The sequence below is a fragment of the Girardinichthys multiradiatus genome, chromosome 24 (assembly GCF_021462225.1).
Source record: "Girardinichthys multiradiatus isolate DD_20200921_A chromosome 24, DD_fGirMul_XY1, whole genome shotgun sequence".
Taxonomy (NCBI): domain Eukaryota; kingdom Metazoa; phylum Chordata; class Actinopteri; order Cyprinodontiformes; family Goodeidae; genus Girardinichthys; species Girardinichthys multiradiatus.
The window spans coordinates 9,616,550-9,630,168 of NC_061816.1; the positions used below are offsets into that span (position 1 = coordinate 9,616,550).

At 41.7% G+C, this 13,619-nt stretch overlaps 2 protein-coding genes across 2 annotated transcripts; one reads left to right on the forward strand and one right to left on the reverse strand.

Annotated features, from left to right (window-relative positions):
* Positions 1–1,634: 1,634 nt before the first annotated feature.
* gpr180 (G protein-coupled receptor 180) lies at positions 1,635–7,772 on the reverse strand. The gene is made up of 10 exons (XM_047354751.1): positions 7,532–7,772; positions 6,434–6,577; positions 6,251–6,345; positions 6,048–6,153; positions 5,079–5,259; positions 3,899–3,948; positions 3,605–3,762; positions 3,273–3,467; positions 3,121–3,198; positions 1,635–3,033 (listed from the first exon to the last, which is right to left on the reverse strand). The coding sequence occupies exons 1-10, from the start codon at positions 7,668–7,670 to the stop codon at positions 2,878–2,880; spliced, it is 1,302 nt and encodes a 433-aa protein (XP_047210707.1). The 5' UTR covers positions 7,671–7,772; the 3' UTR covers positions 1,635–2,877.
* A 1,062-nt stretch (positions 7,773–8,834) lies between these two features.
* On the forward strand, positions 8,835–13,616 carry LOC124861887 (dTDP-D-glucose 4,6-dehydratase-like). Its single transcript, XM_047355839.1, has 12 exons — positions 8,835–9,068; positions 9,233–9,299; positions 11,578–11,646; positions 11,749–11,839; positions 11,920–12,068; positions 12,150–12,248; positions 12,329–12,388; positions 12,468–12,511; positions 12,597–12,762; positions 12,845–12,900; positions 12,999–13,096; positions 13,303–13,616. The coding sequence occupies exons 1-12, from the start codon at positions 9,022–9,024 to the stop codon at positions 13,389–13,391; spliced, it is 1,035 nt and encodes a 344-aa protein (XP_047211795.1). The 5' UTR covers positions 8,835–9,021; the 3' UTR covers positions 13,392–13,616.
* The last annotated feature ends 3 nt before the right edge of the window (positions 13,617–13,619 follow it).

Below are 13,619 nucleotides of genomic sequence, written 5' to 3' on the forward strand. Positions count from 1 at the left end.
CAAAACAATTATCAAAACCAGTGTTATTTTCTTCCAGTCCCAGGTTTAGATAATTTCCCCCGGATCTGAAATATGGGATATTAAAATAATCTATTTTTTGCTGAAGTTTTTTTTTTTCTCCTTTTTTTTTGCAAAAACATGGACTTCTGCCTCAAACTTCAGCTTCTAATTCACTAAATCCCATTAAAGGTCTTCTCAAGGAACTTTACGTTCAATCGAATCATACAGATTCCAAGTTAAATACACACTTTCTAGTTGATCCCAGTTATCAAACAAAGCAGTCAGGGGGTTACGATTTCAGGAAATTAATATATATTTGATATGTATGTTGAGGACTGAATTTTAAAATATAAAAAAAACCCTGAAAAATAAAGGTTTATACTTATTTCTATTGCAGTCCTTGAAGAATTGTTTTTCTTGTGTCTCCAAGGGATTCTGGTAGAACACAAAATCAATGTACTCCAGAGCGTTAAAGCTTTACCAGTAGAGAATACCTGCAACGAATAAAAACAGTCTCGAAAGCATAGAGAAAGATTCTCCCACCTGAGCGGAGAAAGTCTGCAGCTCTTCCAGAGTTACCGCCTGTTGTCACCTGTTTTCATCATATCCTTTTAATGTCATTAATCCTATTGAACTCATTACAGTTGGCATGTTTACAGGTTTATTTCCACAGGTAACAAATGATTTAAGACATTCAAGTTTGAAAAGATGCATTTGAATAATTACAAAACTAACAATTTAATAACCTACTGAATGCTAGATTGTCATTGTGCTGCAGTATAAAACATAATGCAATGATTGACACATGCACTGTTTTAGTGCAAAGCAACATGAAAGACCATTTTGCACATTTATAACAGGTAACTGACAAAGGCTTTACATTCAAGTATATCTTTAATGATCATGTAGAAGCTTATCAGCCTCTTTGACCAAACAGTGGGGAGCACTGGTGGCGCAGGATTCTTTCTTTTTTACTGCTTATAAAAATAAATCAAGCCTAAAACTGTACAGTAAACAATGATTTGGAATCACTTAAAAAACTAGATGAATAAATACTAAAGCTGTCAGTTTCTCACTTGGCACCTGTTCTCCAGGTTTATGCTTCTATTATGTGTCAGTCTCAAACTAAATAACGGGATTAGATCCCATCAGGCTCTATTTTGACACACAAATAAGTCAGATTTCCTACATTAGAAGAAAGAAACTAAAAATCACTGGAATGTATTCACACAGTGTTAAAACAGATTCTTAGTAAACTCCTGATTTCTGCTATTTAGAGTCATGCAGTATGAGCAGCTACAGAGTGAATGTAGTTTAAATTAACCTTAATTATGGAAACTTAAACATGCATCAACCTGCAGCTAAAACAGATGCAGGTCTGTTTAAAACAAGAATGTTGATCCTGTCTAGACTGATCCATCTCTTTGGCAAATTAGGAGCTTCGTTAAGTTCAAACACGGGCTGCTTCTTGTTATTTGAGCTAACGTACACTAAATAAATCCCTGCGTCTCTATGCAGCGCCCTGCAAGACTCTTCATACCCCCTCATGTTTTCCTCAAGTTCCCACAAACTACAATGGATTTTATGTGATAGACCAACAAAAAGAAGAACATGACTGAAACGGAGGAAGATGATTGGGAAAAGTGGCGTGTGTTTGCATCTGGTCCCCTTAACCCCGATACCCTAAAATACATTCCACTGTCTTCACAAGTCACATAATTAGTAATTATATCACTGTATAAATCCAGCTGTTCTCTGAAGGCCTCAGAAGTTTCAGAACTAGGCTAGGAGAAGACAGCATTCATCAGAGAGGCAGCCAAGAGGCCAATGGTATCTCTGGAGGAGCTGCAGAGATGCACAGCTCAGATATGGGAATCTACCGACATGACAAATGTTGGTGGTGCTCTCCACAAATGTGCTCTTTACAGAAAAGTGGCGAGAAGACCCTAAGAGTTCCTGTTTGCCATTTGCTACAAGGCATGTAAAACACTTCTTGCAAACGTGCAAGAAGGGTCAAACAAGAACAGAATCTAACTTTTTGGTGGCAAAATGATATGCATGTTGGGGAACTAACACCCTGAACACACAATCCCTGTGGTGGAACATGGCGGAGGCAGCATCATCATGCTGTGGGGACGCTTTTCTTCAGAACAGACAGGAAAGCTGGTCAGGATTGATGGAGGAGGCTAAATGCAGGGCAATCCTGGAAGAAAATCTGGAAGGGGCTGAAAAACACTTGATACTGGGGTGGAAGTTCACCTTCCAGCAACACAACAACCCTAAACATACAGCCAGGGCTGTTCATCTGTGGTAAAACCTCACTCACCGTGTATTTTCCTTCTACTTCACTGTTATGCACTTCCTCAATCTCGGTCAGTCTATCACATAACATCCAAATAAAATACACTGAAGTTTATGGTCATAAAATATGACAAAGGGGTCTGAATATTGTTGCAAGGCACCATATCTCCGTGCAGACATTCAGAGCAGAATACCACAGCTCCATTCATGGCTAATTTGCAGCTAGGACCTTTCAAATAATCTAATATCAGCTTGTGATTTTGCACTGTCCCAAGTTAATCCCCACTAGCTGATGCATGCTTGGCCATGCATCTTTGAATACCAGAGACCCTCAAAGAGGTTTTGCACCGAACCTTTCCTCCAGCCACAGGCTCCAGTTAGAAGTCAGAGGTAGTATGTTGCAGTAAATACTGCCGTCCTGCTACGGTTCAATAGTAGATATAATTTGAGACAGATGACAGTGCAGGAGAACGGTTCCCGCAGCGTCTGAGCACCTCCTCTGACAGAGACGGAGGTTTGTTTGAGGAGAAGCTTCAGTCCTCAACCTAAGCTCAGAATCTGGGACTGCAGTTGTGCTCATAAGCGCCCCCTGTGGTTGGTTCTGGACATGGTGAGCGGCAAAGAGACGGAGGAGAGGGAGGACACCTCCCAGTAGAGTGAGCGAGACAGGAAGAGCTGGTACAGGATCACCATGGAGATGGACTGGCAGAGGATCACGCCGATAGTGATGACCTACAGAGGAAGGTGATGACACAGGTAATGAAGACCTATTTCAGGTAAAAGAAAACTTAAATATCTGGAAGTTCTGATGTTTCGCACCTTCTCCCTCTGGTGGTCGTTGAAGATCACAGACATAAGAATGAGGACGGGGTGACAGAGGAACCACAGGAAGCAGCCCTGCAGAGAGAAGACAGCCTTACGGTTATATGGCTGTTAGGTTTGGCGGCAGCTGTGGTGCTCAGTGTCGTCACCTTGGCAAAGCTGAGGTAGAAGTCTCTCTTCAAGGTGCTTCTCTCTGTGGAGATGATCTGGTAGAGGACAGAGGCCAGCAGGAGGGAGAGGCCCACTCTCAGAGCCACGAGGAGGAGACCTGCTAGACTCTGCTGGGTGTGGTAGCTGTGATGTTCATGTGCCTCAGAGTACTGCTCCCACAGCAGCAGCACTCCCTGGGAACCACAGATCAGGCCACATGAGTCTAAGCCACTACCATTAAGCTACAAAATGATATTCTTAGGTGATAATTAATATATTTGATCCGATCAATAAATAAAACCTTGAAAACCAACCAGGTAATCCTACGTACCTGTGTGACCATTCCCCCAACAGCTACGGCCGTCGAAGCTGGGGACCGTTCCCACTGCAGGGGTCTGGACTGAGGCTTCCTGCCTCGACTCAGAGTCCAGCCCATACACAGGCTCAGTAACATGTACAGCATGGAAACCTGGGACACCATATCCCAGACTGCTCGGCGAAAGAAAGAAGTGTAGAGAAGATGTGACTGAATACGTTTAATTGGTAAATATCTCCATCTGGGAGCTGGATCTTTATCAATGTGATGTGTGAGTGTTAATGTGAGGTATGGAGCAACATAACATACACTCTGCCAGACTGCCCATCAGAGGGACGCCAGCACCATCTCTGCAGTACCTGCAGGAAACAGGACACCAGATTACAGCATTACACATAGTGTAATATCTCAAACCTTTATTTCTTGTAATGTTGATGATTATGGCCTACAGATAATGAAAAGCATAAATTCTGCCTCTCGTAAACGTTTAATATTGTGAAAATGTTAAATATTGGAACCTCATGGTGTCTTCCTATTCAGCTACTTAACTCTATACACCTGCAAAGGTTTCCTGAGCCTCTAAATGGTCTCTCACTCTGGGTCATGGGCGACACAATCATGGTGAAGACTGCTGACTGGACAGATGTCCAGAAGACAATCATTGACACCCTCCACAGGGAGGGAAAGCCACAAAAGGTCATTGCTGAAGAAGCTGGTTGTCCACAGAGTTCTGTATCCAAGCGTATTCATAGAAAGTTGAGTGGAAGAAAAAAGTGCAGTAAAAACGGTTGCACTGGCAACAGGGAGAACCGCAACCATGAAAGGATTGTCAAGCAAAATCCATTCAAGAATTTGGGGGAGCTTCACAAGGATTGCAATGAGGCTGGAGTCAGAGCATCAAGAGCAGCTACACACTGATGGCTTCTATATACGGGTTACAAACATCTCACCTGGGCTAAGGAGAAAAAGAACTGGACTGTTGCGCAGTGGTCCATAGTCCTTTTTTCAAAGTAAAGTTTGCATTTCATTTGGAAAACAAGGAGGAAAGAAGGAGAGGCACAGAATCCATGTAGCTTTAAGTCCACTGTAACGATTCCACAGTGAGTGATGGTTTGAGGTGCTGATTTTGATCCACTGGGTTTTCTGAAGTCCACAGCCAGCAAAGCCATCTACCAGGATATTTTAGAGCACTTCATGGTTCCCTCTGCTGACAAGCTATATGGAGATGCTGATCTCTGTTACTACGAGAAAGATGAGAGACACCAGACCCAACAATGCAGATGACCTGAAGGCTGCATTCAAAGTAACCTGGGCTTCCTAAACACCTGAGCAGAACCACAGGCTGATCACTTCCATGCCGCGCTGCATTGATGCAGTAATGCATGCAAAAACAGCCCCAACCAAGTAATATAACACATAATGTTTAGAAACCAGACATTTCTGTTGAAAATATGCAGATCAGTTAGAAGAGCGCTGAGGCCTGTCCGACCTGGCCAGGTGGATGTAGTTGCAGAGAGCGGAGCAGCCTTGTAGAGTCAGCGCCATTGTCAGAACCTTGAGAACGGTGTGCATGGGGCCCCCTTTCTTCAGGGCCTGATATAAAGGCTGGATGTAGATGCAGCAAGCGATGAAGTAGGCGAGCAGCAAGAGAAAGTAGAAACTGTGCAGACCTGAGAAAGGACAACCAGCAGACGAATCAGAAACATCTCACAGATCATTGTTCGGTTCAACACCTGAAAATGGAAGCAGTGGCAGAATTAGAAAAAAAGAAAGACATTTTTAAAGGAATTTCCAGTTAAAATTTACACGAGCCATGTAAAGGACACAGCAAACATTCGGTAGAAGGTGTTCTGGTCAGATAAGACCAGAATTTCACTTTCTGTGCTTCAGCTTTCACAGCCCACCACCTTCAATGCACCAGCCGCACTTTAAAGCATGGTGGTGGCAGTATTATGCTGTGGTGATGGTTTTCTTCATCAGGGACAGCGAAGCTGTAAGAGTTGATGGGTAGATAGAAAGAGCTAAAAACAGGCCAATCCTAGAGCAAAACCTGTTAGAGGCTGTAAAGCAGGTGGAGGTTCACCTTTTAGCAGAAAAACCATAAGCTTATGGTTATTTATTATAAGCTTATTTATGTATTAAAATGGTCTAATCAAAGTCCAGACATAGACATGTAAAGCTGGTAGAGACATATCCCAGAAGACGTGCCGATGAAACTGCAGCCAGAATTGTTTCTCCAAAGCCTCGACTCAGAGGAGCTGAATACAAACACAAGACATGCTTTTCAGGTTTTTATTTCCGAAGAAAAGAAAATGTTGAAAACCATGCATTACTTTCCTTCCCCCTCCCAGTGCTCTACTTTGTGTTTCATCATTCAAAGTGTCTAAATGTGGGGAAATTAAAGCGGAGGAGGACCACTCTCCTGTGTAAGTGGCATTAGAGTTGAGGGCTGTCTGACCTGCTTCCTCTGCGCTGAAGTGATCCAGCGGGTTCCCAGCAGAGTCGGGATTGAACAGCAGGAGAGTGAAGCTGAGATCTGAGTAGGCGGGAGTTACTGAGCTTTCCTGGAGAGAAAACAGACACAGATACGGAAATATTCACCAATCCTTTCAGCTGTGTTTCGGCCTTATGTCTTTAGAAATTGCCAGTGCCCCCAGTTACCTCACACGTGTATCTGTCAGCAAACAGGACCTGCCAGGCTGTGGGCGAAGACTGACGAGGGATCGTCTGGTTGCGTTCTTCCTGGTTGAGGGGAACTGAAACAGGTGGTGGTGAGAAAATTAAAACAATATGACGTCATCACTTTTAAAGATCATGATTATACTATTAAACTGGGATACTTACTGGTAAAGTGGGCCTTGCTGAGTCGCTGGGAGCAGCTCAGGTTGTCCAGGTCCGAGTCCATGTCCTGGAACAGCAGCAGTTTGGCCTCTTTCTCTCCTGCCAGGGGTGGATTGTCCAGTCGACACACCAACAAACCGTTGTCACCTGGTAAAATGAAACAATTAAATAAAATAATAGACACTTTCTATACATTTTATGTATTTTTTCATTTAGTAAAAAATAGGGTTTAAATAAAATAACGACTCCATGAACATCAGTCAGATTAGTTAAGCAGTTGTTTATGGCAAAGTGAGACTAAACCTGAAATAAACAGTTTCTATGGTAATCCTGTCATTTTGTGCTTCATAGGAACAGAAACATCATCTACCCATAATGTTTTTCTTCATTTATTTCAGTCCTCCTTTTATAACGATAAAAGTCTCTCCTTTGGTTCTTTTGAAAACAAATAAAAACAAACTACGTTTGTTTTCCATCTCAAATATGCAAATTTCATTATTTCATATTTTTTTTATTTTATACTATTTTCCGAGCCAGAGAGCGACAAAAATTGCAGGATTTATTCTGATCAATTTTTATGTCCTTGTCCAAAGTTATAAAGTAGTTCAATTATGTTTTCAATCTATTTCTACCCCCCTCAACCCATATTGGCAAACTGGTAGTACATGAAAAATATCTTCACTTAGAAAACAATAAGATGAACATTTGAAGGGATGGGGAAAAAAAAGAAAAACAACGTTAATTAGGATGACAATTAAAAAAAATAATTTTGAAGTTGAGCTATTTAGTTTAAAACGTATAAAAGATTTGAATAGAAAAGAATACAGAATTTGCATGAAAACAGCAAAAGTTACGCAGAAATATAATAAAAAATAAAAAATCCCAGGAGCCGTAAGAGCTGTCCGAAGGTGATGATAATCACTGCAGACATTACTAGTTATAGTTAATGATTACTTAGTTACACCCCCTATATGTAGATAAGGCGTGAAAACCAAACCGAATTAAATGAACAAACGCTCATTGTCCCAGCGGGAGATGAGCGGCCTCTGCCCGTGTTGGAGTGACACGTTAGCGGCCGCAGCTGAACGTCAGCACCGTTACCTTGGTACATGAATTTGGTGATGAACTGGCCATTTTCCTGCCTCGCAGCTTCGCTCCTGAAGAGCCCCTTCACAGTTTTCCCTGAAGCCTCCAGGCTGATGAGCAGCGCGGCTGCGAGGGTCGCTGTCAAACGTGACATTTTTCCAGGTTTGCGGTGAAGCGATAACGAGAAATAAACGTCGGCTAATTAGTTCATTGAGCCACGAAGCCAGAAGTAAAACTGCGGCGTCGAGCTAACTATAGCTAGCAAGGGCTAAACCGGAAGTGCAGGTCAAAATAAAAGCTTATAGTGGTGTAAGTGAAATATCTCACTCTGTTTCCAGGTTTACTGCACATTTTATAGGACTAAATTATATAATTGTCCATACATACATTTACAGAATTTGCAGTTAATTTTGACTATTTTAAGTAGAAATCCAAAGATTCACTACAAATTTACTGCAGTTAAAAGGTTAGGCTTTATGTGTAAACCACGAAAATGGATAGCCAGATGGAAATATGGATGGGTGGATAATGGAAAAATGATTGGTTGGATAAATACAATATTTAGACAATTGGTGCAGGATATAAATAATATCAAAAATATTACAATCTGTCATTTAAATTTCATACTTTGCTAAGGAATCATGTTATCCTCACGCAAAAAAATACTAATTTAAAAATGAGCAACTGTTGAGAAAGAATATGTTTAAAAATATACTCAGGGAGCAAAGACTTTTCACAAGAGGACCAAATACTTAAAGTAAAAGAGACAGGGAAAAAAACACAAATGATGAATATACTTTAGTTAGTTCACGCCGATCGGTCGGCACTTTTATTTTTATTTATTTATTTATTTCAGACAATGATTTCAGACAATGACAAACAACAGTAAATAAATAAATCAATTTCAGAAATGCTTATAACAAACAAACAAATATCCAAATACCATACAAAGAAGTGTTTGGTAAACATTAAATTAAATTAAATTTCCAGTTCCAAATAAATTAAATTAACTTAAACACAAATAGAAACCAGTAAAATAAACATTTTCCAACAAGCAAACTTGTCAGTATATTTAACCTGAGATCTGACATTGATTATTAATTAATATAAATTGTCTGAAAAGACACTGAGATTCTTATTTTGAAAAGAATACCGGAACATCAAGCAAACATTTTAGCTAATTTAAAATGGCTTGCCTTGTTTCCTTTGGACTGACAGTTGGATTGACTTGGAATTCACCCAATCAAACCGTGGGAGAGTTCTTACGTCATAATTTCTACCCAATCAGATTGTGGTGAGCAGCCTCCATGAACGAAGACGTTTGCCTACTTTCAACGTGTCAACACTGCCGTCAAAGGGTTTATAATTGTCGTACATCGCACGATCTTTCTATTAAATGGAAGAAAACAAGGAACCTCTGTCTCACTAGTCAGTTTGTTGTAATCTGTCACAAAATGAGGTTTTTATTGATAAAGTTGAGATGACAGCATGAGGAAGACCGGAAGATGGACTTTAACAGAACGGTTCTGGTGACAGGAGGCTCTGGATTCATGTAGGTCAACATTAAAACCGATAAAAGCTGAACTACATAAGGAACCTTATGCTTTAGGTTTCTGTTATCAGACTATACGAATGTGAAACGCAAACCTAATGTTAGGAGTGCATGCCGATGCTCTAAACTTGAACTGGTGCTTTAAATGTTCTCTATATTCGCAGTGGCTCTCATCTGGTGTGTACGCTGGTCGCCAGTTACCCTGCATGGAGGATTATTAATCTGGATATTGTAAGTCTTGCTCATAACTCTGCAGAAACAGTGACCTTTCCACATCCAGTCACGACCACTAAGTAAAAGGTCTTCCAGTGGGATTTTATGTGCTAGACCAACACAAAGGGGTGCACAGTTGTGAGGCGGCAGGGAAATAATACACGGTTTGATCAGTTTGCTCATTTAGCAACAGAAATTGTTGCCATTTATTTCTTTGTAATGCAGTTTAAGGTATATGAGATTGGATAGGAAGCATCTGGGAAGAGCAACTTTCTACAGACTCTCAATAGGATTTATGTCTGGACTTTGACTGGGCCATTCTAACACACAAATATATTTTGATGTAAACCAGGTTGTTGTCCTCCCGGGAGGTGAACCTCCACCCCGGTCTTGACTCTTTTGCTGCTTCCGTCTGGTTTTCCTCCAGGATTGACCTATGTTTTGCCAGACCCATCATCCCATCAACTATAAACAGCTTACCTGTCCCTGCTGAAGAAACATCCCCACACCATAACGCTGCCATCACCATGTTTTAGCATGGAGATGGTGTGTTCCTGTGATGTGCACCGTTAGTTTTCTGCCACACTATTTTACATGTAGGACATAAAGATCATGTATTTGCAAACAGCAAATGTGTTTTCTGATCAGCGTTACTGTCCCATCTGATGAAAAGCATCCTCACAGTATAATGCTACCATACAATCACCGGCCACTTTGTTAGGTACACCTTGCTGGTACCGGGTTGGACCCCCTTTTGCCTTCAGAACTGCCTTAATCCTTCATGGCATAGATTCAACAAGGTACTAGAAACATTCCTCAGAGAGTTTGGTCCATATTGACATGATAGCATCACACAGATGCTGCAGATTTGTCGGCTGCACATCCATGATGCGAATCTCCCGTTCCACCACATCCCAAAGGTGCTCTATTGGATTGAAATGGTGACTGTGGAGACCATTTGAGTCCAGTGAACTCATTGTCATGTTCAAGAAACTAGTCTGAGATGATTCGTGCTTTATGACATGGCGCGTTATCCTGCTGGAAGTAACCATCAGAAGATGGGTACACTGTGGTCATAAAGGGATGGACATGGTCAGCAACAATACTCAGGTAGGCTGTGGCGTTGACACGATGCTTAATTGGTACCAAGGGGCCCAAAGTGTGCCATAAAAAATATCCCCCAAACCATTACACCACCACCACCAGCCTGAGTCATTGATACAAGGCACGATGGATCCATGCTTTCATGTTGTTGATGCCTAATTCTGACCTGACCATCTGAATGTCGCAGCATAAGTCGAGACTCATCAGACAAGGTAACGTTTTTCCAATCTTCTATTGTCCAATTTTGGTGAGCCTGTGTGAATTGTAGCCTCAGTTTCCTGTTCTTAGCTGACAGGAGTGGCACCCGGTGTGGTCTTCTGCTGCTGTAGCCCATCCGCCTCAAGGTTCGACGTGTTGTGCGTTCAGAGATGCTCTTCTGCATGCCTTGGTTGTAACGAGTGGTTATTTGAGTTAATGTTGCCTTTCTATCAGCTGGAACCAGTCTGGACATTCTATGACCTCTGGCATCAACAAGGCATTTGTTCCCACAGAACTGCAGATCACTGGATATTTTCTCTTTTTCGGACCATTCTCTGTAAAACCCTAGAGATGGTAATGCGTGAAAATCCCAGAAGATCAGCAGGTTCTGAAATACTCCATCTGGCACCAACAACCATGCCACGTTCAAAGTCACTTAAATCACCTTTCTTCCCCATTCTGATGCTCGGTTTGACCTGCAGCAGATCGTCTTGACCATGTCTACATGCCTAAACGCACTGAGTTGCTGCCACGTGATTGGCTGATTAGAAATGTGAATTAACGATCAGTTGGACAGGGGTACCTAATAAAGGGTCCAGTGAGTGTACTTTGCTATAAAAGGGTAAAACATACTGAAGACCTTGTATTCCTTTCTATCCATTTCAAAATTTCACACTACTCTGTTGATGGATCACATAAAATATATTTTATGCATTTGTGGCTTTAACATGACAAAATGTGGAACATTTTAAAGTAGGGGTGTCCAAAGTGTACCTTTTTGCAATGATTGACACATCGCCCTCCCCCCAAAAAAAAATATTATTTTTGAATGTTTAGTTTGTGGTTGAGCAGGTAGGTTTTTCAACAGGCCAAAAGGTTTCACCACTTGTTTAAAGCTTTATGAGTCCTTTCGTATGTTCTGTATGTTTATATTTTCATGCATCACAGTTGTCAAAGAATTGTTGAAAGAATGTAGATCCATCTCATGTTGCAGTTGGATTACTGCTGCAGTCCCAGGAGTCTGGAAGGGGTTGAAAACAGAACCAACTACACTTTTATTCAGGTAAAATCTGACATTTTTTAAAATCTCACAATATTTATTGGAAAAAAAATTACACATGAAATACATTAACAATGATGTATTCTGTATCTGCATTCTGAACAGGGAGATGTGTGTAACCCACACTTGGTAAATCACATTTTCATGACTGAAAACATTGATGTCATCTTTCACCTGGCAGCCAAAACTCATGTCGGTAAGCAGCCACTGTTCAGATTCCAGTTCATGAGCAGATCAATCCCAGTTCTTTGAAATTGCACTTCTTTCCTCCCCCAGAGTCCTCGTTTGAGTGCCCTTCCATTTTCCAGCGGGTCAACGTGGACGGAACCAGAGTTTTACTGGACGCTGCCCATCGAGCTCGACACCAGCCGCTGCGCTTTATCTACGTCAGCACGGATGAAGTGTACGGGACCAGTCTGGATGAGGTTAGCGAGGTTTTTAAGCTTGTTTTCTGCCACATCAGGTCTGTTTATATTGTGGATAATTGTTTCTTGCTTTCCTTTCAGGCGTTTGATGAGAGCAGCCCACTGAGGCCAACCAATCCGTATGCAGCTACTAAAGCAGCTGCAGAGTATCTGGTCAGGTCCTACTGGGACAAATATAAGGTAAACCAGCTTAGGTCTGCAGTCTTGCCCTGTTTGGAAATCTGATTGGGATCAGTATCATCTTGCTTTTGTTTTGCCAGTTTCCCATCATCATTACCAGGAGCAACAACATCTACGGGCCCAGGCAGTTCACTGAGAAGGTATCGTGACCCACTCCACAAGTATTTAAGAGAATTATGGCACAATCTGTACATTTTAATTTTGTTCCAAATGTTTTAGGTTATTCCTAGGTTTCTCACCTTGCTGCAGAACAACAAGAAATGGTGTGTTTAAACTTACCGAGCAATGCAACACAGGACTCCCACTATTTTTGCATTGGATGATAATTTGTTCCCCTTCCTGCTGCAGCACCATTCAGGGAACCCTGCCTATATCCCGGCACTTTCTGTTCATCAGCGACGCCATCCAGGCCTTCCTGCTGGTTCTGGAAAAAGGGACGGTGGGAGATGTCTACAATGTGGGAACAAGCTTTGAGATTCCCATCATCCAACTGGCACGGGAACTTGTTAGGATGGTGGGTTTCATGTATTTAGTTTCATGAACTTTTTAAGATGCATCAAGTCGGTTTCAGTCACAACAGTTTCTAAACGTTTCAGGTGAAGAATGAGACTGAATCTGAAGTAAATGAGTGGACCGAGTTTGTCGCCAGCAGGTTAGTAAATTATATTGGTAGAAAGCTTTTTCATACTTTCAGGGAATAAATTCACACAGAAGATTTAATACTCAGAGTTTTGTTTCATGATCCTGTAGGCCACAGGTCGACCTTCGTTACCCAATCAGGAGTGACAAGCTGCAGCAGCTAGGCTGGAAAGCAGAGGTGTCCTGGGCTGAAGGCATCAGACAAACAGGTTCAATAATCCACAAACGGTGTATAATAACATGGCACAGATGGTGGGTTCCTACAGTTTCCATGACAAAAGACCATAGTTTTAGGATAGGATGAACATGTAGATGGAAGAGGGATGGATGTCCAGACTGTAGAAATACTGACATATAGGTTCTCTTCTGTAATCGCTCACTTACCTGTCTTGTTTTGTGTGCGCATGTCTTGTAGTGAAATGGTATCACGACAACCCAGACTTCTGGTTGGACATCAACAAGGACCAGCGAATCAGAAGAGAGCTTGATGCCTCCAAAACATGACCAAGCGTAGCTCTCCCTGCCTCGACCGACAGGAAGACATCCGTCCTTCTCCATGAGATTTGTTAAACACCTATGGCTGATTATTCAGCTCAGGAAAACTTATTTTTACTGAATGTTTTATCTACTGGACCATCAGGCCTTGAAGGCTGAGCCTCCCTGTAATTAAACGGTTCATGTTTGTAGAATAAATTATTTTTGCTCCTGTTAAGACGAGCATTTCTCTTATAT